At 42.2% G+C, this 27,055-nt stretch overlaps 1 protein-coding gene and 1 pseudogene across 2 annotated transcripts in view; one reads left to right on the top strand and one right to left on the bottom strand.

Moving 5' to 3' along the window:
- Nucleotides 1-27,055, top strand: part of VPS35L (VPS35 endosomal protein sorting factor like) — a 130,220-nt gene that overhangs the window by 36,304 nt on the left and 66,861 nt on the right. Inside the window, exons 10-18 of the mRNA XM_081257286.1 lie at nt 4,369-4,465; nt 5,169-5,216; nt 6,756-6,849; nt 10,876-10,953; nt 11,442-11,564; nt 20,361-20,407; nt 21,225-21,336; nt 21,868-21,984; nt 24,852-24,905. Of these exons, the coding sequence (XP_081113412.1) occupies nt 4,369-4,465; nt 5,169-5,216; nt 6,756-6,849; nt 10,876-10,953; nt 11,442-11,564; nt 20,361-20,407; nt 21,225-21,336; nt 21,868-21,984; nt 24,852-24,905 (770 nt within the window). The remainder of the gene's footprint in view (nt 1-4,368; nt 4,466-5,168; nt 5,217-6,755; nt 6,850-10,875; nt 10,954-11,441; nt 11,565-20,360; nt 20,408-21,224; nt 21,337-21,867; nt 21,985-24,851; nt 24,906-27,055) is intronic.
- LOC308628889 (ubiquitin-ribosomal protein eS31 fusion protein-like) lies at nt 3,484-4,005 on the bottom strand (annotated as a pseudogene). Its single transcript has one exon. The product of its transcript is annotated as a ubiquitin-ribosomal protein eS31 fusion protein-like (transcript).

Below are 27,055 nucleotides of genomic sequence, written 5' to 3'. Positions count from 1 at the left end.
TTAAAAATATTTATATTACCTGACTGGCCCCTAAGGCATTTGTGTTTGCACCTATTGCAATAGATTTCCTTCCTCTCAGTTTTCACTGACTATACAAACAACATTTTGGGGCTAGTTACGGAAGAATTACTAATAACTTTCTCCCTACCTAAACTATAAAAATTGAAAATAAAAGGCTACTTTCATGTTCACTTTTAGTTCTTATCTAAATATACTAATTAGCACGTTTATCACTAAATTCTTCCCTCCCAAAATACCTTTTTTTTTTTTTTTACCTTGAATCAGGCTTTTGCTTTCTTGAAAATAATTTCATTTTCCCCCCTTTCAGTTAAAATCTTCATCTGCATGTGTTTTCTGCTTCCCAGAACCTGAAAGGGAGAGGGGCAAACTTTTCTCAAAAGCATCAATAATGTTGGGGGTGACTCTTAACAGTAATTATGAAGAAAGCTTTTGAAGCCTACTATGCAGAATTCTGCCTAAAGAAATTATGTGGAGAGAGAAGTCCGGTGGCGTGTGTACTCATTCTTTCCATTTGAATCAAGTTCAGATTGTGAACTTAGTATTTGAGCCCTTCACCTTCAGGAGTTTTAACTAAGGCATAGCTCTTATGAGCTCAGGAAGATGCCAGTGTCCTTTGGGTCCACGGAAAGTACATGCTACTAGTTGTGGTAGTTTTTCCCCAACATTTCTTAATCCAGCATATGAGTGAAGACGCAATGTACTCTAAGTGATAAAACAATTTTATTTCCACGTTGGGAGAAATAACTTGGGTTTATTGTGTTGTGGTTCTCCTCATCAACTGGGGACATTCCTATCTTCAGTTTTTCTCCATGGCTGATGTAAGCTGCATCTGGATAAGCAATGTCCTTAACTGACCTGGCCTTTCAGGCACATATTAAGGTGACGTGGCACCCCTATAAGCCTTGTTATGTAAAGAGACCTCTCACTGCCAGGGTAGAGACTTGGCAAATGAAAGAGAACTAGAGTCCCTGGTGTCCTCCCTCCTCCTAAAATATCCACAGAAGTTAGGGTTGAAAAAAGAAGCACCATAAAAGAAAAACAAGTGAGAAGTAGAGGAAAATATCTTTGCTCTTTGTTACATCAAAGCCTCTTCTTAATTAATTTCCAAATTCTGAATTCATTCTCCATGTAGCAGCTCAAGCACTGAAGTATAAGTCATGTCATGTCATGTCATGCCATTCCCCTGCTCAGAACTCTTCAGGGAGTTTCCGTCATACTTAGAAGAGCTCTCAGACTCCTCACCAAGGCTGCAACCCTGCATGACCTGGTTTGTGATGCCTGCTTCCCCCCTTCTTGCTCTCACCAATTTGGCTCCCTTTCCTGTTCTTTGACCACACCAGAGGTCATACCTACCACAGGGCCTTTGCACTTGCTGTTTCTTCCTCCTGGAATACATTTCCTCCACATCTAAGCATGGCTAGCTCCTTTTTATAATTCAGGGCTCAGCTCAAATGCTACGTCTGCAGGAGCCTTCTCTGACTGGCACCCTGTCTAATGAATTGCCCCCCCGCCAAATTAACTCAGGTCACTCTCTATTCCATACCTAGTTTTATATCTTTCATAGTGTTGACTGCTATTGGATGTTATCTTGTTTGCATACTTATTCTTTTCTGTGTTTATTATGTTTCTTCCCCCACTGGAATGTCAGCTTCATGAGGGCAGGGTCTCTCTTATGTGCTGTTATCTGCCTGGAGCCTAGAATACCACTTTTAGTTGGTTCCTAAGACGTTTGTATTGAGCAAATGAAGTAATGTAATACTGAGTTTTCTGTAACATTTTTTTCTTCCAGTTCTGTTTATTTACTTTTTTCTATAATATTTTAAAGTCCTGCATAACATAATCCTTTTCCTGAATTATCCCTTGAGCTGGAAGGAAAGCCTAAAGCCTTTATATTGCATATGCAGATTATTGTATAGCTTTCAGTCAATGTGTACATGCAGGGCAACTTGCCTTTGGTGTGATGTCCAGCTCTCTCTGGCAGCCCGAATCCCTGTCATCCCATGCTTTGCTGCACTCCGTTCCCCCCACTGAAAAGCAAGAGTTTTTCTTAGATGACCTCAGAGACTTATTTTTGCTTTTGGGTCTCAAGTCACATGATTTGGTCATATGAAGGGAAATTAACCCCACCTCTCCCTTTTCCAAAAGGCAAGGTTGACAAACGAATTTAAGAATAGCCCTTATCTTTTCCTGTCTGGATCTCTTGGAACTTGAAAAAAAGTTACTTTTAAGTGCATGGGTTCAGGCCAGGAAAGGGAAAATGGTAATTTCCCTTCCCTTTGAAAATGACAAGTGAAAAATTCTCGAATGAATGAAGCATGCCAGAACGTCCAAAAATAGACAAATCCTTGAGATTGCAATTCCAAAATATCTGCCGTTGTGATTAGTGACTGTTCTCTGCTCGTGAAGTACCTAGAGTTTTATCTTTTTGCTGATTCCATAGATATTTTGATCACCTTAATGGTGTGCCACCAAATAGCAGAAAGTAGAATCACGGATGAACAATGACCCACTGAACAACAAGATGAGACCAATAAGCTAATGTTCATCTGTTATATTCTATAGTAATTAATTTCTCCTGTTTTGATTGAATCCTGAAAGTGTAAAGCACGCCCAGTGGTGGGACTGGGCTCCAATCTGTGTGGATCATTTAGAAGAAATCACTTTCGTGGAAGAGTTCAACAGTGGCCTTCTTGGTGTTGATGAGTTTTTTGTTGTTTGTTTTTGTTTTCATTTTTCCATACTCTTTTCCATTCCTTATTAAAATGTATGTCATGATTGGGCTTGGTTGTCAGTGCCAGAAAACTCAAAATCACAGTAAGGAAGATCAGGGCTAGTTGGGCAGCCAGCCCGTGGTGCCAACAGTCCTGACTTCTGTCTTGCTCTTGTGGTTCAAGCTGGTTATGGAGGTCACAGCCATCGTATCTGCATTCTAGCTGGCAGGAAGGAAGAAGGAATGAAGATCAAGCCCTTTCCCTTACAGCTAATTCCCAGACCTTGCACTTTTGTTTATATCCTGGGACCAGAACTTGGTCACATGGCCACACTGAGCTGCAAGGATGGCCGTATGCCCAGCAGAAAATGAGAGTTCTATAAAAGAGGAAGAGAGTAGATAATAGGGGAAAGTGGCAGTTTTGCCACAAAGTGACTCAAGTCTTAGTGCCATATTGAGCTGGCAGCCTAACTCTGGCTGGTTTCTCGCCTCAGGGTCTTGATTTACCTTTCAAGTGATATTTAGAGCACAAACACTGATCGATCACATTTAATATTACAGTTGCAGGTTCCTCAAGCATCTGGAATTCTCAATAGTATCACCATAATTACTGGTGGGTACACCAAGAACCTCTGGATTAAATTAGAGGCAGTGGCTAAGAATATAGGCTGCGGAGCCAGACTGCCTGAGTTGAATTCTAACTCTTAACGTCTGTTTTTTTTTTTTTTTTTTTCATTAGTTCATGTCTTTTATTAACCAGTACGCAATTACTTGTCTTCTGGTTTGTTGAAACAATAGGTCAGACAACATTTGCCACAATAATGTCTGTCAAAGTGGCTGACCATACAAACTCCAGCACCACGTTTATCTGAAGGGCACTTCCGACGAAGGCAACTGATTTTGCCATTCTCCTCCACCTTATAGTATTTCAGAACAGCCAGCTTAACCTTCTTTCTCTCATGCTTGTTCTGCCTGGGAGTGGTGTAAGACTTCTTCTTCCTTAGCACCACCATGAAGTCTCAACACAAGATGAAGAGTGGACTCCTTTTGAGTGTTGTGGTCAGACAAAGTACGTCCATCTTCCAGTTGCTTGCCAGCAAAGATCAGTCTTTGCTGGCCAGGAGGAATTCCTTCCGTATCCTGGATCTTGGCCTTTACATTTTCTATTGTATCTGAGGGTTCGACCTCGAGAGTGATGGTCTTCCCCGTCAGGGTCTTCACGAAAATCTGCATATTGGCGGCGGTGCCACCGCAGATGGCGGGTCCAAAAGGAACTCTTAACATCGGTTTCCTGTGTGCCCTGGGCAAGTCCCTAAACTTCTCTGTGCCTTGCCCTCTGTGTCTATGAAAGAGGACAATAAAAGTATATAACTTGGAAGGTTCTTGTAGGGATTAGGTGAGCTGATGTCTATAAAGCACTCTGAACGGCACCTGGCACTTAGAAAGCCTTTGTGTGTCAGCTATCATTGTCACCAATTGTTTCCTAATAATGATATTTGGAAGGAAAAGCATAGAAGGACTGGGTGCCCCACCGCTTCTTCTGCTCCATTGTAACTTTTTTTTTGTCCTAGGACTCATAGCAGCTCTAACAGATCCCAAGAATTAGGGGGCTGATAGATATTATTTTTGTTTTACAGATCACTTCTCTCCAGAGAATGTAAATGACACAGCCAAAGAAACATGCTTAAATTGGTTTTTCAAGATTGCTTCCATCAGGGAACTCATTCCGAGATTGTATCCTTTTCTTCTGTCTGATGGTTTTAAAGATAGGCTGCAAGAGTTGCACTGCTAGTAGAAGCCATGTAATGAGCTGCCCTGAAATTCTTGTTGAAAATGCAGTTCTGTTATGGTTGCTAGCCTGGAAGTACAGGGCCAGCCACATTGTCCACAAGGTCCTTGGACTCTGGCTCTCCCCAGTTTTCTGTTTTTTTACTTTGACTATAGTGCCATTTACCAGGCTTTTGTTTCCCTGAGGAACATTCCCACATTAATTTTCTCAATTAAAATGCTTCATCTTTTTGTGTTTTCTCTGGTTTCAAGAACTTGAAAGGAACAGGGTCAGGCTTCTCTGCACAAACACCAGTGTTGAAGGACAGAGAATTCAACTTATACACAAATGGAATCTTAGTTCTCTAAGTTTCATCCTTTTCCCCATAAAGCCTCGATTGGAAATGCTCAAAACCCAGTTTAAATTTCAGCATGCAACCATAAATCAGCGTACAATGTTTTCCAGATTTTATTTTAAATAAATATAAAACCTTGAAAACCAAATATAGAAACCACAAGCCACTCACTAATTTAATTCTCTGGATTGTTGAGAGTCACTGTGGCCCCCCTCCTGAAGACACACCAGGTTCTCTGCATGAATAGTTTAGGCTTTTCCCCATAGGGAACAGACCATCTGGAAAATGTCTTCCTTAACAGAATGTTTTTGTAGCTATGTGGAAGCATCCATCCTGAAGTGTAACAAGTTCCTCTCCAAAACGTAAGGCTCTTCTTCTTTTTTTTTTTTTTTTTTTTTTTTGCGGTACACAGGCCTCTCACTGTTGTGGCTTCTCCCGTTGCGGAGCACAGGCTCCGGATGCACAGGCTCAGCAGCCATGGCTCACGGGCCCAGCCGCTCCACGGCATGTGGGATCTTCCCGGACCGGGGCACGAACCCGTGTCCCCTGCATCGGCAGGCGGACTCTCAACCACTGCGCCACCAGGGAAGCCCCGTAAGGCTCTTCTTAAAGTCCGGGACCATACATTTCCAAAAAATTTCTCATATATGCCTGTGCACACACATACACACACATGCTAATGATGATGTCATAGTAGCTGTCATTCTTTGAATACTTAGTGTGTAGCAGATCTGGTGTTAAGCATCTTCCATCCATTTTCTCGTTTAATCCAAATGAAAACTTAAAGTAGAGATAGCTTTTTAATTTCCATTTTACAGAGAAGAAAACTCAAGCTGGGAGCAGTTGGTTGACTAACTCATGAAAGTTCAGCTCAACTGTATTTGAATCCTAGCTCTGCTATTACTAGCTGTGTGGTCTTGAGAAAGTTACTTAGCATCTCTGACCCCCAGTCTCCTCTGTGAACAAGGCCCTAAGAAGGGGTCTGTGAGGGTCTGGTGAGCTGGACACACCACACTGGGAGCGACACCCGTGGGCCCTCACTCACTGTCTTTACTGCTGCTGTCCAAGATGATGTCAGAAGGAAAAGCCTTTGCCCCTAAGCCCTTTGCTACTCTGGGTCACCTCGGACATTGTACTGAGAATAGTTTTGCAGAGCTGGGAGAAACCAGATCTGCTTTCTGCAGAGCTGCTGAAATACTGAGTGGTGTTGGATACCGTCTAGATAATCAACTCCTCAAAGCCATGGGCTGACTCACAGTGCTCTGAGGAATAGTTGGGTTGGATTTAGAATGTGTACCAAATGTGCTTGGGATCTGGGATGCCTGGGGGAGTTTGGGGGGACGACATGGTGCTGAAGAAAGAGTTATTTTGCCTCACCAGTTGGGGGAGAATAATGCCCAAGGCAGATGGAAGTCCCATGTGGCAGGAGGAATAAATAAGTCACAGTTCACACTGAGGGGGATGCTGATGTTAGCCTGAGGTGCTAGGTGTCAGGTGTTAGGAAGGGGCGGGGCACAGGGCAGCAAATCAGTACCAAAGGAATATAGATACGACGAAAATATCAAGAAGGTCAAGGAGCGACCTGTCAATGGAAAATAACTGGGGGACAAAACTCGTTAAATTAGTAAAATAAATGTGACCTCAAGCAGGAAAAGAGTGAAGGTTAGACTCCAGCACTGAGCAAATGGTAAAGATAAACTATTCAAAGAATGAATCGTGGCAAGAGAGAAAGACTCTTGTTACATGGCCTTAGAAGACTCAAACTCTGACCTTGGTTTCATTCTGAAGCTTGATTTTCCCCCCTGCATTTAGGAAGTCTAGCTTTTTTTATTAAAAAAAAAAAGAAAGAACAGAGAGTTCTCCCACGAGGTGTAATGCTGCTGTCTTTTTGTCTCTAACAGGGGGATTTCAGAGTGTCTGCCCCGGCTGACTTGCATGGTCCGAGGGATCGGGGACCCTCTGGTGTCGGTGTACGCCAGGGCCTACCTGTGCAGGGTAAGCTGCGTCCCTGCACTCGCGCCTGTGACCGTGTCCTGTCTCCTCTAATGTTCATGCTTCTCCCTCCCCGCCACCTCACCAGTCACTGGAAGAAGGACTTTATTAGCTGCTAATTTTAGAGCACAGCTTGTTCACAGAAAGCAGAGCTGTAGGATTCCTTTTAAAAATTAATTTCAAAGTAGACCCACTTACCAGTAACTCTAATTAGGGGGTGTTTAAGGTCATCTTCTTACAAATGAACTAAGTTTCAGAACTAATTGTTTCTCCCTTCTTGCTGGGAAGGAGGCTCCCAAAGCCTTTCGGCTGATAGGTTGCTTTTCATTGACTCGAAACGTGCTTTCCCTTTGTCTTTGAATTCGATTGTTTTATTAGTTTTTTGGTCTCTGTATTAAAGAGTTGGATCGGAGTGCGAGTTGGTGAGGGCTGTCTGGCAGGGAGAGGCGCTCCTGGTGACGGCGGGCGTCAGGGTCTGTGTCGCCTGGCCTTGGAGGGCTGCTGTGCTGGTGAGGATTGTAAATCACTCAGCCTTTCTCTCCTTTAAAGCACCGTGAAGCTCCTACTTAAAACTAGTAAGTTTTTCATTTATGAAAAATGAACCCTGTGGAGAGTTTACAGTCATTTTTCTTCAACTCCCATGGGGCCTTTGCCTCTGGCAGCTTTCTGTGGGAGTCCCCCGTGCTAGTTCCGTTGGCATTGTTCACCTTTAGAGAGGGGTTATTGCCCCTGTTCTGTGGGGTCCTGATGAACCCCAGACTTCCAATACCAAGAAATCAGAAGGCGAGGACCGTAGCCTTTGATCTGCTTCTTTTATGTGACGTCTAACAAATGACAGAAGCCCTGTGGTCTCCAGTGTCACAAAGAAATCAAACAGTCATTGCCCTCAGAGTGAGTAGCAGACGTCCTTAGGAAGGATACTTTTTATAGGTCCACTCCCTGATAAGGGAGGAAAAAAAAAGAAAGAAAGAAAAAGCTTTCCATTTAAGGGCACTTGCTCCCTCGTAGTAATCGAGGCCAAAGTATTTATGCATTTCCATCTGCTTGAAACTTGGCGTGGATCTTTCATACAGGAATATCAGATATGTTTCCTAGAGCTTCAGCTTTGGAATGTCGGGAGCTTGAACGCTCCAGCCGTGTCAGTGTTTGCTGAGGGTCTATTCTGTGCAAAATGCTGCTGGATCCTGCGGTGGGATGAAAGGATACTATCACTTGTGTATTTGTGCTCTGCTGCCTTTCCCCTTGTAGGACACATCACATTCTTTGAACTCACCTTGACGTCAGTAATAGTAGAATAATGAAGATCTAGAATCTCAGTGTGTTTTATGACACACAGTTATTAAACAGAAATCAGAAAGTGGGTGGAAATAATTCATTCCTTACAAACCTGTTCCAGTTTTAAAGTTTGAAGTAAGGTACACAGCCTAGTGAAAGATGATATTTGTTGCATATAACGTGCCTTTGCATGACAGATGCAACTTTAAAACTCAGTGGCAATGAGGAGAGATTATAGACCCACCCCAGGCAAGCTGGTGATGAGATGCGCTGTATCCGAAATCATTTGTGTCAATTTAGGCAGAGCACTGATTTCGCTGGTTGGGTAGTTACTGAAAATCTTTTGATATAAAAAGAAGGAGACAGTGTGCATTAGGAAGGATTCTTTCAATTGCAAGTGGCAAAACCCCAGTTCATAGTACTTTGAAGCAAAAGGGGGAAAATTGTTGGCCTGTACGTCTGAAGAGCCTGGGGTAGTGCATGCATGGCAGACCCAGGGCCCCCAAACCACGTCAAGAATTGTCTCCTCCCTCATTGCTCAGCTCTGCTCTCCTCTGTGTGACTTCACTCTGAGGCTTTCTTTTTCCATATGGTGGAAAGACTTCCATCCTCTTGACTTAGGAACTCCAGTGGCAAGAGTGCCTTTTCCACGGTAGTTCCAGCCAGAGTTTCAGGGCAGAAACTCACTGCACCACCTTGGGTCCCTTGTCCATAGATAGACCCGTCACTGTGGCCATGGGATGGGATATGCCTGTGGACTGAGCCTGGGTCACGTGCCCACCCCTGCAGCTCAGGGTCGGCCGGGTCCGGCTCTGCCACAGACCTCCTGGTCTGAGAGGGAAGTTTGATTCCCCGAAGACAAGTCCACTTTACTGATTCCAGAAACAGAGGGAATGAATGCCAGGCAGGCAGAAACAGCAGATGGAAATCACGAGAAACTACCCTTGCTACTCTAGGTAGAAATCTTTTAGACCCAAGCAGATTTCTAAGCTGCTCGTTTAGCTTTATGGGAAGAGATAAACAAAACACAAAGGCAGGGCTTCCCTGGTGGCGCAGTGGTTGAGAGTCCGCCTGCCGATGCAGGGGACACGGGTTCGTGCCCCGTTCCGGGAGGATCCCACATGCCGCGGAGTGGCTGGGCCCGTGAGCCATGGCCCCTGAGCCTGCGCATCCGGAGCCTGTGCTCCGCAACGGGAGAGGCCACTACAGTGAGAGGCCCGCGTACCGCAAAAAAACCGCAAAGGCAGTGAGTAGGCAGGGCATGGGGGGACCTCAAAGCTGTTTATTAAAGGAAAGTATGATTAACTCCTAAGTCGTGGCCCCTTCGGTTCCTCTCCACTGCTTGTCCACTGGGCTTTTTTTTTTTTGCTGTCACCTAACAGGTAATTATTGCCTTTTCTACAAAATGATTAGTGGAAGGAAAGACAATAGAATCAGAACACAGTAGAAGTGGATCTGACATTTGTTAGTATTTTTTTTTTAAATCTCTGTGCCTGTCCTTGGAAGCATCCCCAACAGCCATAGAGATGCCCTTGGAATTTACCGCCCCAGTGGACCTTGCATAATTCTTCTCAAAGGAATTCTTTACAGACATCTAAAAAACCTCGTTATCATGAATTTTTATGACCTCTGGGTAGGGGGGGAGGTGAGTGGCAGGAATCTGTCCCCCTTGGAAGGAACCAGGTCCCAGAAAGCAACTCCCCTTACAAAGTTGTTTTTGTGCTAAAGCAGCAGTGTGGAATTGAGGTGTATTCCAAGGAGCTCAGTTTAAGGAACATTATGATGCTTTGTTTTGTTTTATATACTTGCACTCCCTGCCATAGCTGAGACCTTCACTTTTCCATCCAACCCTAGGGCTCTGGCCACCTTCTCTATGATTAGCAAATTTTTTCAGCTGAAAATGTTACCATCTTTTTAAAACAATGAACGAAGGAACCAGTGGATTACAGCATTGTTAGGCTTCATGCTTGTCTAATAAAAAACGGCTTAAAATACATCAAAATTTATGTCTGCTTCCATGACTGCCCAGCAAAGAATGAATCCATGTATTTTAACAATGCAACAGTGAAGTCCCAGCTGAGCCTCTTACATACCAGAATCTTTTTGCTTCATTAACTACAGCCACATGTGTGTTTATCATTTTTTAGAGAGGAAGAGACTATCGTACACATGATCTTGAGAGTACATTTCTCCTTAGTGCTGTATTGATTTGTTCCCTTGGTCATCTGTTCAGTCATACTTTCATTACCTCTGGGAAATTGCTAAGATGATTACTGCAAATGTTGCCCTTTTTTCATTAAAAATAGCTTCTGTGGTTTTTCTTATAAAAGCAAGATACGCTGATTGAATAAGAAAACAGATAAGCAAAAAGAATAAAAGTTAATTTGCTGGACCTCTCTGCCTATATCTATCTATATGTATATATATATATTTTTTTTTTTTTTTTTTTTTTTTTCTTTTTGCGGTATGCGGGCCTCTCACTGTTGTGGCCTCTCCCGTTGCGGAGCACAGGCTCCGGACGCGCAGGCCCAGAGGCCATGGCTCACGGGCCCAGCCGCTCCGCGGCATGTGGGATCCTCCCAGACCGGGGCACGAACCCGTGTCCCCTGCATCGGCAGGCGGACTCTCAACCACTGCGCCACCAGGGAGGCCCTATATGTATATTTTTAATTTACAAAAATGACATCACACTGTATATGTTATTTACAACCTGTTTTTCCATGGTCAAGGTAATTTCATTTTGATTGGCTACAGGTGGGCATGGAAGTGGCTCCACATCTCAAAGAAAGCCTGAATAAGAACTTTTTTGACTTCCTCCTCACATTCAAACAGGTAAGAGTACACTATCAATCAGAGCAGCTAATTGATGTAATAGCTACATGATCACAAATTCATAAAACCCAGTTGGTTTTCCAAGTCGAGATTGCCTTAAAGTCCTTTGAATGTGTAAACCCTATAAAATTACACTCGAGTCTGTTACACACAATTAAAACGTGCTGATTGTACTGAACAAGCAGAGAGGGTTAATATGCATGTGTTACCAGGAAACATCTCCCGTTGATCAGCCTTTCTTCTTAGCATCTGCTGGCTCCATTTTTATCAGGTTACTTTTCTGCACAGCACACATTCCCAGAACAGCTCATCCTGGTGACATGGGAAACTTTGTGTGTTTTTTTCTAGTTTAAAAAAACCCTGAGAAGCCAGGCCATTTCTCTCGGGGCCATCCAAATGCTTGCAGATATGTGCAGTCTGTGAGTTACATGCTCTTCGTTTATTATGTGACTTCCCCTTCTTTTGAGTGTTTATTTTGTCTCCTGTAGATTCACGGCGATACGGTCCAGAACCAGCTGGTGCTCCAGGGAGTGGAGCTTCCATCCTACCTCCCCTTGTACTCGCCTGCCATGGACTGGATCTTCCAGTGCATTTCCTACCATGCCCCCGAGGTAACTGCCAGGTGGCTTCATTGTGAAGCTCACCACCAAGGAGGGCTCCTCTCTTCTGTGTCATAACAAGCCCTACACCTGTGTGCCCAGTGACATAATCAGGGCCCTTTCATAACGGCTCACTGTTGTGACTGGTTCTGCGCTTAGCACTTTTCCTGCCTTGCCTTGTTTGCCAACTCTGGGAGGGGGATGTATGGGCCCAGAGAGGCCAAATACCTACATAAGGTCACACAGCTAGAAAGTGGCAGTGACTAGACACAAACCCATTGAATCCGACTCCAGGGCCAGCAGGCTTCATTGCCTCTTACTAACCTTCATGCACTCCTTTTGTGTTGATAATAAGTTAATAAAGTCATAAAGCAGATAATATTTTCTCCATTTTATGGAAGGAAAGTGAAACTCAGATACGTAATTGCTCTTAAAAATTTTTTTTTCTTTTCTTTTTTGTCTAATTGAAGCATTGTCAGGGATTAAAGTGAAGTCAGAATCATAGCAGAAATACTCTTTTTCTTCCCTAAGACTGAGAAGCAATTTCAGTGGAACACCAGTTTCAGATTGTCGCAAAAACTGTGATAGATGAAGCTTCTGTTGTCTTCTCGTTGATGGTTGAGAATTTATTCTTTGTGAGGGAAAAAGAGACCTTGCTACAAAACAAGGATATTTGGAGTAAAGCAAAATTCAAATCCACCTGCCTTTTCCCTGTATCTGCAAACACATACTGACAGCTGTTAAGAAAAAGATACGACTTTGACTAAACAATCCACTTTTTAAAATATCCAATAGAAATAACTTGATGAGTGCATAAACACACACACATATACATGTGTAGCTGCGTTCATGCTAGTGAAACAGTGGAGACAGCCATCAGAAGGGGATTGGTTAAATTATGGTCTGTGTACTCAGTGGAATGTTATGGGACCATTTAAGATGATGGAGACCCACGATGGAGTACATACTGATGTAAGGGGTGCTCAAGTGAAAAAAAGAAGTTACACCTGTTACTGTGTGTGTCCTAAGTGGTAGTGTGGCCTGGTGTTCAAGTGTGGGCCCTGGAGTCGGGTTGCCTAAATCTGAATCTCAGCTCTGTTGTTTTCAGCTGTCGGACTAAAGCAGAGGCTAAGTCACTTGTCCCTAATCACTCAGCTTTTTTCTTTATCTGTGAAATGGGAGCAGTAATAATTCCTATTTTCTAGTCTACTGCATGGATCAAACAAGAGAGTCCATTTACAGTGCTTAGTGGAGAGCCCCACACACAGTGCTTGAATGTTGTGTCACTGGGATTGCAAATGTGATTTTCCTATCTGCACAAGAGAATTGGGAGAGAGATATGACAAAATATCGCTGGAGGGCAAGATTTTGGATCGCCTTAACTTATTTTTCTTGCCCTGTTTTTTAACTTTTCAGCAAGTATAATGTCTTGCATATATTTAAATTTTTCCAAATCCTAAAGTATGGGGAGAAAAATAGGGACATCTCATATTTCAGGTGAATTTTTTACCATTGAGTAAATTGATTTTAAATCAAGCCAGTTTGACAGAAGATTCTTTGAAAACTTGCTGGCCATTCTCTGTGATCTTCAGTGTAGTCTCAGCCACCACACGCTGGCCCAGGCTCCTGGGAAGAGGTATCATGAACTTGACCAATTCAGCTGAATGACTGAAACCTATGAGCAAGACGGAATCATTTGAAAATGAGAACACTTATTTTTTTCTCCTTACTTTAATGAAAAGCAAAATTGGATTTAAAACAAAAAGTACATGGCATGAGGCATTCTTCCTTTTAAGTGCCAGTAATCTCAAAGGATGGCAGAAACTGGGAGTAGAACCTTCCTGGGGAGTAAAACTCTAGAAATCATTATTGCACTAGCAGAAGTGATTAAAAAAATTAGGTCACATGAATAATAATAAACTCTGATTCTTGGGGCATTTAAATAAGGAACTTGCAGTGTCTCATAAAAAAAGTCATTTTCAAAATGTGGAAGAATTAATGTCAGTGTGCAGGGTGGTGCTGAAGATGTGTGTGGCAATATGATACCTAAGAGCTCTTTGACGGTGGCTGGGATGTGTCCAGCAGGGAGTTGGAGCTGTGTGTGTCTGTAAGAGGCCACCCCTCCAGAATGTAGGAGTTCGTCTGCAGCAGCTGGCAATACACATGACAGGTAGGTGTGAGAGAGGAAGGGAGAACTATATAGATGAGAGAAGGGAGAAATGCCTTCAGCTGCAAATATCTGACATATGAAATTTCAGATCGAAATTGAAATATCAAATCCCTTCCCCCCAAAAAATCAAGGAGTGATTATTCAAAAAGGCTTTTTTGTTGTTTAAAGACAGGATTTTTTCCCCTTATACAATTAAAATTAGAGTAAGTGAAAAACATTTATGCCCCCAATTTTAGGCACATTCTGCAGAGAAAAAAAGCAACCGTTTCATAAAACCTGCTTTTGGGCAATGAAAACGAATCCCTTGATAAGCTTCTCATCATTTTCAGCAGCTTTTTATCTTGTCTGGTATGGAATCCCATGATCACTTGCTAAGCTGTGTGATGCCGGTCGTCACTGTTGAAGGAGGGAAGAGGAAAGTGGTAGAGGCTGGGGCAGGTAGTCGGGCAGACCTGGGTTCAAACTGTGGCTGTGTTGCCTTGGGCTGCTTTACCTCTTTGTGTTTCACTATTACCAGCTGTAAAATGGGGCTAATAATAGAACCTTCCTCGAAGGGCTCTTACGAGATGACTGACAGTGCGCGTCAAGCGCATGGCCAAGAGCTGGTGCATGGTAGGCAGCGGGCAGATGGGGGTGGTTACCATTGTTGTCTTTGACCTTAACAGCAGATGGGAGCCTGGACTGACTTGAAGGCCAGGAGATGAGCAGAGGGGCAGTAAGGAGGGGTTGAGGGGTGGGACCTGTATAGACGGACATAATAAGGAGACAAGCATTACTGGAGAAGAGTGAGGGACAAGGTGACTGGGAGTGGCTCAGGCAGAGGTTGTTGAACATCATGTCATGGAGACCAGGCAGTGCTCGAAGATTTTTGATCAGGGGGATAATTTGAAAAAAGTGGTGCTTGAAGATCGAACTGGCAGAAGCATATGAGATGGATTAGAGGAGAACTATTTGGCAGCCATGGAAAAAACAAGAGGCAGAATGGATGGGAGAGTACATATTCATTGGAAAGAATTTGGAAAAGACAGAAAGGTTGAAAGGAGAAAAGGAGCCACCTAAAATTCTGTCATGGATAACTGGTCACTGTTAACGTTTTGGTGCATTTTCTTTTTAATATTTCTCTCTCCACTTTCATTCTTGCTCTGTAATTGTGTTTTGTAGATGAGAAATATTTCCTGTATGATTTTATGATGCTTTTCCCTCACTTAACATTATAACAAATACCTATTGTTAGGAAAATTTTGTGACCTTTCAGGAAGAGTTTAGAAGGCAGTGTTGGTTGGCTGTGAAGAATGGAGCAGGGAGATGGGTCTGAGATGCTGCTAAGCTTTGAGCCCTTAACCTCCTCTTTCTGAGACTCCCTCTGCCATGCGCCCACAGGCACCCCTCGTTTTGTTGTGCTGTGCTTTATGAGCACTTTGCAAATAGTGCATTTTCATAAATTGAAGGTTTGTGGCAACCCTGCGTCGAGCAAGTCTATTAGTGCCATTTTTCTAACAGCATTTTGCTCACTTTGTGTCTCTGTGTCACAGTTTGGTAATTCTTGCAATATTTCAAACTTTTTCATTATTATTTGTTATGGTGACCTGTGATCAGTGATCTTTGATGTTACTATTGCAAAAAAAGTACGACTCACTGAAGGCTCAGATGATGGTTAGCATTTTTTAGCAATAAAATATTTTTTAATGAAGGTACGTACTTTTTTTAGACATAATGCCGTCACACATATAATAGACTACAGTATAGTGTAAACATAACTTTTATTTGCACTGAGAAAGCAAAAAATTCGTGTGACTTGCTTTTTTGGAATATTCACTTTATTGCAGTGGTCTGGAGCAGAACATGCAATATCTCTGAGGTCTGCCTGTAATAGTTACTTTACTTGGGCTACCTTAATTCACTCTCAGAGCTTCCCTAAGCTAGGTGTTGCTGTTATCCCCATTTTACAGATGGGGTACCTGAGGCTTACAAACTTCTTACAGTCACACAGTTAGAAAGAAGTCATGTAGCCATTTTGGCAGTGACTGAAACCAACAGATTTGTTCCCTTGACTGCTTTAGACTCTTTCTTTCTAGATGTCTCCTGTTAACTGCTACATGTTAAGGTGGGACTTGAACAGATTGACCCATGGGACTGCTACTCCAATGGTCATACTATAAATTGCCCTTTAAACATTCTAATATATGATTAGGCTCATAATGCAAATCTAAGACTAGTCTTGGTTGATGATAAATCCCTCTCAAGCATACAGGTGTGTTATTTTCATTCTTTTGAATTAGGGAAAAATCCCCAGAGAAAGATAAATAAAGAAAAAATTAAAAATTTCTCGTTTTACTACCTGGGGTATAAAATTTCTTTTTATTCACACTGAAATATTTTATTTCTTTGAGACTTGAGCCATATTAACTCTGGATTGGAGGAAAGGTGTTAGCTTTTAAGATTAGTTTATGATTTTGCCTACTGTTTTACATGTTTGTTTCATCTAGAAAAATAAGGAAAATGTGATATGTGTATCATTTAGTTCACTTTTTTTTATGGAGCAATAATTGTAAATGCTGATTGGAAGGCTATTTAGTAAAAGTATAAGTACATATCTTCTGAGCACTCTGGGCTGCATGTGAGTTAATCTCAGTTTAGAAAACAGAAATGTGTTATTGACCCAACTTCTTTTTTCTTTTCCTATATTTTTGATGTGGGTAGATAACCCTAATCTGGAGATAACCTTAAAAATCCAGTAGTTAATCCAGTGGCTATACAAATCCAAATATGTTAATGAAGTGTCACAAAGATATACCCTTTACCCCACAAAAAAAAAGGTGCATGAAAAACCTGGTGAAATAGTCTAGTTAATTATATTATACCAATGTCAGTTTCCTGATTTCGACAATGCACTATAGTTATGTAAGGTGTCACCACTGGGGGAGGCTGGGTGATAATACCCAGCACCTATACTATTTCTGCAATTTCTCATGAGGCTATAATTGGTTAAAAATAAAACATTTAAAAAACTTCATCAATTTGGAGCAGTTTGAAAAATAGTTACATACATGATGTGGATTCCTCAGGCATTAAAAAGAATGAGGTAGATTTGTGTGTACTAACATGGGAGGAGGGAGGCCCATGCTAGATTCTTGAGTAAAAAGGGCAAATTGTAGCTCAATATGTATAAGACTATCCATTTTTGTAAAACAGAACAAAAGTCTTCTACAACAAAAGCTACGTATTCATAGGGCTTAGACAAAGGCCTAGAAGGATAAACACCAAATGTTGACACTGTTGATCCCTAGGAAGTGGGAGTTGGGAGGGAGGGCACTCATAATTTACTTGATACATGACAATATTATTTGAACTTCTGTCCATAAGCATTTCTTATTTTTATAATTTTTATAAAAAACAAATATATAAACAAACGAAATGTAGGGACCTAATGAATCTTCAAGTTCTGATGTGTCTGTGAGCATATATTCAGAGCTGCAAGTTTTTCAATGGTTTATCTCAGCCAATAGGCTTTTTTCGATCTCAGTCTGCTTTGAACTGTTGTTCATCTTGTTCTTGCCAAAGATAATCAATCCTGTCACTTCTCAGAAAAAAAAATTAATAAACTCTAACAGACCTTCCTGGGATCTATATAGCATTTGGCTCCTGGACACTTAAGGGTAATGACAGTGAGCCTTTTTTTTTTTTTTAAGTTATATTCTTGGATGCATTTTTAATGCATTCATCTCCTGTGAAAAGAGAACTTTTAAAGCATTTGCCTTGTCTTAATGGCCAGAACACTTTGTCCATATGTTAGCATTTGCCCTATTTCGTCTTTTCAGAAGTGGTGGGCCAAGATAGCTCATTCATTTGTGCATGTGTGTGCACATGTGCACTTGCATGTGTGTGTATGAAAGAGAGAATAAGCATCCAAGGTCATGGATTTCTGTCTGATTTCCTCACTGCTATTCCCAGTGCCTAAAATAGTGGCTAATACATTAAAGTCGCTTCACAGGCAGGTGTTGAGTGAGTGATTATTTGTGCATGTTAAGGAGTATCAATGTGATCATTATAAGAATATCTCTTTCCCAGTCTTCCCAGAAACCACTTTGATATTGGTCTTGATGAATGACTTTTCAAATATTAAATCCCCATGAATGGGTTAGGGAAGCCATTTGTGACATTGTCAGTTTTATCATCAATTGGGATGCTGGCTGCAAGGAACAAACACCTAACTGGCCCTTCAAAAATAATTCAGTGTGTTCTGTTGAATAACAAGTGAAGGCTCTGGGCCAGGCAGGTTCCGTTCTTTTCTCTGCTCTGCCATCCCCAGATAGCAGCAAAGTGGCTGTAGCCATTCCACACATAATGTCCAGACATGGCAGCATCCGAAGGCAGAAAGATGGGGAGTCTTCGGTTCCTCTTTAAGAACAACTTTGGGAATTCCCTGGCGGTCCAGTGGTTGGGACTCGGCGCTTTCACTGCTGAGGGCCTGGGTTCGATCCCTGGTCGAGGAACTAGGATCCCACGGGCCGTGCAGTGCGGCCAGAAAAAAAAAGGAAACTTTTCCTCTAAGCCCCCATCTAAGTAGCAAGAAATGGGTCATGTGCCCTGTCTAAACTCACCACTGGCAAGGGGAATGGGACCACCGTGATTGGCTTGGGCCTGTATTACTTTGCTTAGTATGTTTGGGCTGCTCTAAGAAAACACCACAAACTGGGTGGCTTATAAACAAAAGAAATTTATTTCTAATGGTTCTGGAGGTTGGGAAGTCCAGGATCAAGATGCTGGCAGATACAGTGTCTGGTGAGGGCCTACTTCCTTGTTCATTGACAGCTGTCTTCATGCTGTGTCCTCACATGGCAGAAGGGACAAGGGAGCTTTCTTGGGCCACTTTTATAAGAGTAGTAATTCCATTCATAAGGGCTCCACCCTTAAGACCTAATCACCTCCAAAAGACTCCACCACCTTCTAACACCATCAACTTGGGAATTAGGTGGCTATTCAGACCTTAGCAGGCTTCGTAGCTTAAACAACAGAAGTTTATTTTCTCAAAGTTTTGGAGGCTGGAAAGTTCAAGATCAAGGTGCCTGCAAGGTTGGTTTCTGGTGAGGCCTTTCTCCTTGGCTTGCAGTCCACTGTCTTCTCACTGTGTCCTCTCCTGGTCTTCTCATCTGTGCATGTGTGTCCCTAGTCTCTCTTCCTCTTCTTATAAGGACACCAGTCCTGTTGGATTAGGATCGCACTCTTATGACCTCACTTAACATTAATTAACTCCTTAAAAGCTCCATCTCCAAACACTGTCACACTGGGGGTTAGAGCTTCAGCATATGAATTTGGATGGGACATAATTCACTCCATAACAGGACCCAACCTGTATTTTGTTGGCAGAGACAGAAATCTGAATAAAATCAGGGTTCTGGGGTTAGGGGTACTGACAGTATCTCCACAAGCAGCTATCACCTTAATTATTCAGGCAACACCCAGGATACAGAGGGACACAGCTGGAAAGGGTAGAATTTCACTAAAGAAGACTGATTTTATCTTTTGCCTTCTGGGCCAGACTTAGGTACAAATCTCATTTCTACCACTTAGTAGGAAGTGGCTTAACCTAGCTGAGTTTTGGCTTCCTCTTCCGTAAAGTGGTGATAATTGACATGGGCCTCAAAGGCCATTGTGAAGAGTAAATGAGAAAAGGTATGTAAAGCGCTTAGCCCAGCGCCTAGTGCTGTGTGCCTGGTGAGTGCTCAGTGTCGATGCTGCTGTTATCAACTCTTTTGTCTTGGGATTGACCTTGCCTGTGCCATTCAAAACCTTCCCCAAACCACTGCCCTATTGGATACTTCTTCCATTGATTTTTTTAAAAAATAGGAGCTCTTTTAAAGATACGTAATTGTCTTAAGATAGCTCTAAAGCCATTAATAATATCCCAATGAGTAGGACATTTACTTCCTTTGGGGGAAAAAAATGTCCTTCAAAATTCATGGAGAGGAAGTATAGTGAAGAGCATGGCCCTTGATGCCCGACTGCCCAGGTCACATCCAGCCCGCTGTAACTAGCCGTGTCACCTTGGCCCAAGCACATCACTGTTCAGTGGCTTGGTTTCTCATCTGTGAAATGGGAGAATAGAGAACCTGCCTCATGGTGGTTGTGAGAAGTGACATCATGAGTGCCAAGTGCTTCTCACCGTGACTGGCCAGCACCAAGTACTGGCCCAGTGTTTGTTATTTGTTTGACTGAGAATTTCACAGACACCTCGTGAAATGGGGAGGAACAAGGGGGGTCTAGAGGAGGTGAGGAGTAAAGCAGATTTCATTCTTGGTGCCCTAGAGCATAGGAGGTACCACTCTCATCATCCTGCAGTAATCTGTAGGTGGGATGGTACCACCGGTATCATCTACTTAAGAATGAGGAAAAGTAGTTGGTGAGACTGGAATTGAACCCAAGTGTGCCTGAGGCCAGGGACCCAGCTCTTATCCATTATGCTAAATGCCACAAGAGTGAGCTTGTTTTCTCCTCCATCCTCCCCAGCCCTGCCAGGCACTGAGATAGAAATGGGCATGTGGCTGTATTTATTTTAGAGTATTGCTTTGGAAATCTGTTCATGAGAAGTGTTGCTTTAGATCCTCCAACTTGATGGTTTTTATCATTTTTTTGATTAGGCTCTGCTAACCGAAATGATGGAGAGATGTAAGAAACTAGGAAACAAGTAAGTATTTTGCAATTCATAAAGCCTGTGTTTGAAAATGGAGTTGGTTGCTTATTTTTCAGCTTGGCATGCTTGCACGGGCAAGAGGGCCAACAGAGAAGCAGGATAGCATGGAGGTCAGGAATGCTGGAGTCCAGTTGCCTGGCTTCAGATCTTGGCTCCACTCTTTCTTAGCTTTCTGACCTTGGGTCACTTACTATGACCCCTTTGTGCCTCCGTCTCCTCATCAGTAAAATGGGTATACTAATAGTTCTTTCCCTGTGGGGCTGTGATAAGTGATAAGGTCAGGATAAACTCGAATTCCTGTCTACCAGGCGTAAGAGGTTTCTCCTCTGCTCTCCTTTTGGTGGCAGATGTGTGAGCAGCCTGGAGTGGGTTTTGTTCACCACTGTGTCCCTAGGTCCTAGAACAGTGCTTTTCATAAGAGAGACGTGGGTATATATTTGCAGCTTGGATCAATGTGCTTACTTAATATTTAGTTTTATTTGTGCACTGCAGGCTCAGTTTTCTTCTGTTTAAATGGATTTGATTACTTTCTTATTTACCTGTCCATCGATGCATTGATCCATCTGCCCATTCACTCATCCATCCACCCATCCATCCATTCTTCCAGTCAGTTGAATACTAAGTTCTGAATATGCATTAAGCACCGAGTTAGTCTCTAGAGGTTGCCTTTTTACTCCAGTCTTCTTATTTTTCCACCCTTACCATTAAAGGGCTGTCAGTCATCTTTCCCAACAACATACATCCTAAAATGAAAGCGACTTTCATTAAGGGGAAGCTCTGCTGATGTGGGGCATGTGTGTGTGTCTTTCAGTGCCTTGCTGTTGAATTCCGTAATGTCAGCTTTCCGGGCCGAGTTCATCGCCACAAGGTCCATGGATTTCATTGGCATGATTAAAGAGTGCGATGAGTCTGGTTTCCCCAAGGTAGGCTCTTGACTTAATGCTTAGCGGAGAACAAATAGGCAATGTTTGCCCAGTAGCTCCCCAGGGAGAGAGAGTTCGGAGTCAGGGGCAGCTCCAGCCAACAGGAAAACAAGCGAAGTCTCTGTTTCTAAAGGGTGTGATGGAGAATGAGTTAGCGACTGGGGTTGTGAGACACACGTAATTGCCGCGAGTCAGGCCTCCTTGAGTCCTAAATCTGTCAAATTAGCTCACTATGAAATATTTAGGAAGAACTTTGGTCTCACATCCTTAAAACTATATCTTCACTCATTATTTATGAAAAGCTTTGTCCAGGAGAATATTATGGCCCACAGGTTGGACCCAGTACACAGAGCCAGCTCTCTGTTTTGAGCTTCTCAGTCTAACTTGCACAGGTCTGTGGTAGAACTTCAGAAAATGGTCGTTGGAAGATTAACTTCAAGACAGGCCAACTATTACAGCCTTTTCCTTTATTGCCTCAAGTTACTCTGATTGTACATCTCCAGGATCGTAATGGTTTGCTGTATTTCTTAGCATCTTCTCTTTCGCTCACTGGGGTTAAACCTGGCCTTGGCTGATCCTCCTGAGACTGATCGACTTCAGATTCTCAATGAAGCTTGGAAAGTTATCACTAAATTGAAGAATCCACAGGTGGGTGACCATTTAGACCTTGTACTGACTGCTTTTTGTCCAAGTTATGCAGTATACTCTTTCTTTTAAAAAACTTCTCTTTCAACTAATCATCCTTATTTTTTTTTTTTTTTTTTTTTTTTTTTTGCGGTACGCGGGCCTCTCACTGTTGTGGCCTCTCCCGTTGTGGAGCACAGGCTCCGCGGCCATGGCTCACGGGCCCAGCCGCTCCGCGGCATGTGGGATCTTCCCGGACCGGGGCACGAACCCGCGTCCCCTGCATCGGCAGGCGGACTCTCAACCACTGCGCCACCAGGAAAGCCCCATCCTTATTTTTTTTAAAGACGTCTACTTTTAATTGTATTATTTGTTAATCTGTAATGGAGAACTTATAGCTTTAAAGATGTATTTCTTTGATTTTTGTATCCCTATCATGTCTTATTCTTGAGGCCTTAAGATGCACCAAAAGTGTAAAATTATAAATACTTGAAACTTTAAAAGACCTGTAGCTTTGCAAAGAGCATTCGAAGTACAGCAGTCTGTAGCACAGTTGACCTTTGAACAGCATGGGTTTGAGCTGTGCAGATCCACTTATACATGGAATTTTTTTTCAACAGTAAATATTATACAACCTATGGTTGGTTGAATCCACAGAAGTGGAATCGCAAATATGGAGGAATCGTGGATACAGAGGGCTGACTATAAGTTATATGCAGATTTTTGACTGCGTGGAGGATCAGTGTTCCTAACCCCTGTGTTTTTTAAGGGTCAAGTTCTATTTGGATTTGAAAAAAACAATTTATTGAGATATTCCTAAATTGAAGATCAGTAGTCAAGCCAGTGATTAGCAAAAGGGAATTCCAGTTTCCTTCCCTTGAATGGACAGCTGAAGCCTCTTTCTCCCCATACTTCTGACACAGGAAGTCTTGGGAAGATGGACCAACTGATGTTAGTTTCTGTAATGCATGTAGTGCTGGTCATCATGTTGTAGGTTTGGGTTTTATGCCTCACTGTCCTTTCAGGCAGTGTGCCAGCAATTTATGTGGCTGCCACTAGGGAAATGCTATTGGCTGTCTTTGTGGCCAAACTTCACCACACCCTGCACTGTTCCTCTCCTACTAGCAGCATGTCCTTGTTCATTTAGTTTGTTGTAACAGAATATGATAGATCATGTGGCTTATGTACAATAGAAATTTATTTCTCACATTTCTGGAGCCTGGAAGTACAAGATCAGGTGGCCAGCATGGTTGGGTTCTGGTGAGGACCCTCTTCTAGGTTTCAGCCTGCCAGCTTCTCCTCCTCACATCGCAGAAAGAGGGAAAGAGACCTCTCTAGGGTCCCTTTTATAAGGGCACTAATTCCAATCAGGGGGGCTCCACCCTCATCACCTAACCACTGCCAAAGGCCTCACCTCCTAATACCATCACTTCAAGGGCTAGGATTTCAACATATGCGTTTTGGGGGGATACAAACGTTCAGACCATAACACAGAGAATAAATGAATATGTGGCATTTGATTTGATCATTTATTGAGAAGGAAATATTAAAGTGAGCCCAGTTATAAATCCCTTGCTAATCACCACGTTTATGATAGTGTATTAAGAACAGTATAATTTAGAAAAATTAGAAGCTTTTTTTTTTATTTTTTTATTTTTTTATTTTTTTCTTTTTGCGGTATGCGGGCCTCTCACTGTCGTGGCCTCTCCCGTTGCGGAGCACAGGCTCCGGACGCGCAGGCCCAGCGGCCATGGCTCACGGGCCCAGCCGCTCCGCGGCATATGGGATCCTCCCAGACCGGGGCACGAACCCGTGTCCCCTGCATTCGCAGGCGGACTCTCAACCACTGCGCCACCAGGGAGGCCCTAGAAGCTTTTTTACAAAATCATTTACCTATGTTAAGTTCAGCAAAATTCTCACTAAACTCTAGCCATTGAAATTCTCTATTTAACTTAAGTCTGATTGCCTAATGAAAACAGCTTATTTAGGATATTTAAGTCAAAAACCTCTGGGCCTCTGGTGCCTGTACTTCAGTGCTTCAAAGCAACCTTGTATCAAAAGCTCATAATAACAGTTTTCTCCAGTCTTTAACTTCACACTCTCCTCATTAAGTCCACCTTAGCATTCCTGTTAGACTTTAGAATGTTCCTGGCTTTTCTTGTGTGAATTAGATAACCGTTTTCTTCCCTCCCCATTTCTTCTTTCTTTTCCTTGAAGTGTCAGAACAGAAAAGGTATACTTGCAGACTCTGTTTTTCCTTGACAATTTTTTCCCACGTGCATATTTTCTGGGGCAGACAGCCTTACCAAGTTGGTCATTGCCATTTCCGTAACCATCTCATTGTCTCTTCTACTTGAATCTAACACATCCTTTCTTGCCTAAAACCTTTGTGCTTTCTTAACCTTTTTACAACTTACATGCATCACCCCCCTCTAGGACAAATGGTTTGCTTTTAAAGGCAGGAGGCCCGTTTTTTCTCAGAACATTCAAAAGTCACATCGTAAACACTACTTGAATTTTCAACCAGATCTGTGGTCATTGTCTCCACTGAGGTGTGATGAGGTCTCCCCACTGTTATCTCCACTGCCCTTTGGGTCTTCCCATTCTCCAGGCATGGCAGAGCTTCCCAGATTTCTGTCTTGGCCCAAGTAGCAATTCTGGAATGACAGTCTTAATTAGTTTCAGGCAACTTATGTTTTCTCACGTCACCTCTCAGGGTAAAATCTATCAGTGGGCTGGAGTTTTCTGTACATGAACCACTGTTGAAATCCCCATCACTTACCAACTCTTAGTTTTCAAAGCCCTTGAAGGGATTTGTACACGATGAGCTTTTGCCATAAGGTCAATCGTGGCATTCTTATTATAAAGACATTTTTACTTTTTCTTTGTAGGACTACATTAATTGTGCCGAAGTGTGGGTAGAGTACACCTGCAAACATTTCACGGTATGTGTGCTGTGGTATTGTTTTTGAAAGAATTACCGTATATTTTTTTCATGTTCGTAATTGTGAATAAGTCTAGCTTAGACATTTAGGTATTTTATGATGGTAATTATTCTTAATTTATGAAAATTGCATCCTTTATGGTATAGTGTGATGGAGCATTAATACGTGACCTATAACAAAAGTGTTCCACACTCACGTGTAAGCTTGGGAACTGCTGCATTATACAAAGTTAAGCAGGTTTTTTCACCATAATATACCTTAGGTCCTTATTGTTAAAGTATATTGGGACTTTCCATGGGAGTCTAGTCAGCAGCGTTTTCCAAACATATTTGATTTGCATGTAATTCAATTTTCTTCTAAGCAAACAAAGATACTTCTTTTCCTAGGCCCAAACTAGAACCCCAGTTTGGGAAATACTGGTCTTGTCAATGAGCAGAGACTTTTTTTTTGAGCAGAGACTTTAGAAGCAGGTAGAAGTGGTTTCAAATCCTGTTGCCAGGTGTTTATTTTAATCAACTTAAAAAAAATCGAAGTTTAGCCTACATGAAGAAAAGCATATATATCGTAAGTTTGCTGTATAATGAATCTTCACAAAATACACCCATGTAATCATGGTCCAGATCAAGAAACAGGAAATAACTCCCCACTCCACCCTGAAGCCCCTCATACTCTTCTCCCAGTCACAGCCTTGGAAGTTGAAGGTAGGCACCATCTGGTCTCTAACTCCAGAAATGGGTTTTGCCTTGTTTTGAGCATTATGTAAATGCTGGTCTGTTAATTTTCTTTCTTGTGTTCAATTTTTGTTTTATTATGGAAACTTCAAACATATGATCTCCCTTGTACTTATCACCCAGAAATGATCAACTTATGACAGGTCTTGTTTCGTGTCCTTACCTTTTCTCCCCACCCTTGGATTATTTTGAAGCACAGCTCAATCACCATGTTTCACCTGTCAGTATCTCTGCACATATCTCTAAAATAGAATTCACTTTTCTGAAACAAAATCTCAATACATTATCGTAACTAATAAAATTAATAATGTTTTAATACCATTAAAAATCGATACATTTTCAGATTTCCCCAATTGTCTCATAAGTTTTTACAGTTTATTTGTTCAATCAGGATTAAAATAGGGTCTATACGTTGTAAAAACTTTAATTAGAGTTCTTTTAATCTGTAAGTTCCCTCTCTCTTCCCCTCTCTCTCTTCCTCCCTCCCTGTTCCCTTCCCTTTTTTTTTTTCCTATTATTTATTTGTTGAAGAAATTGGGTCCTTTGTCCTGTAGAGTTTCCCAGTCTCGATTGGCCAGATGTATGCCTGTGGTGGTGATTAAATATGCTCTTCTGCCTCCAGTATTTCCTATAAGTCGGCAGTTAGTTCTGGAGACAGGAGACTTCATGACTTTTTGGCACCCTGGGTGCTGGCATGGTGCTTCTCCTGGGAGGCTCATGGTATCTGGTTGTCCCTCTGTGACGTGAGTGACCACTGAAGCACATTCATCTCATGGTTTATCACGGGTTGCAAAATGGTGATATTCGGAGTTATCATTTCTCCTTTATTTGTTAGCTAGAATACTTGCATGAAGAGAACCTCTTCGCTCCACGTATTTGGTTACCCTGAGGTACAGTTTGTACAGAAAAGGCAAAATGCTCATTTTTGTCCCCGTTACTTACTAGTTTTTAGAGTAAAGAGTCAATTCCCCAGCATCCCCAAAGGTCGCCAGTGAGTAGTAGTTGCTGTTGGTATCTGTAGGAACTCACTAATTGAAACATATTTGATATGTATCAGTCATTGCAATTGTATTATTCTTACTGATGCTCAATTGTCCCATTTTTGTCCAGTGGGTGCTTTTTCAGGTTGGCTTCTGAGTCCTGACACATTCTTTGTAGTCTTTGATGCCTTCCTTGCTTTCTATTATAACATGCTCCAGCCTCCCTTGTATTTTTCTTATCTTAGATTTGGAATCAGCTCTTTCTCCAAGAAGCTTTGGTTCCTTTTAGTGCCATTGTCAGATTTTTTTTAGCTCTGTGACCCTGGCTAAGCCGCTTAGCCACTTAACTTTTCATGGGGGTAATGATGTCCATGATGGGGAGGTGTTTTTTTAAAAAATATTTATTTATTTATGATGGGGAGGTTTTTAAAATTATTTA

The sequence above is a fragment of the Mesoplodon bidens genome (assembly GCF_964165515.1).
Source record: "Mesoplodon bidens genome assembly, chromosome: 15".
NCBI lineage: Eukaryota > Metazoa > Chordata > Mammalia > Artiodactyla > Ziphiidae > Mesoplodon > Mesoplodon bidens.
The sequence above is the reverse complement of the archived record's forward strand: the minus strand, read 5'-3'. Positions and strand labels throughout refer to the sequence as shown.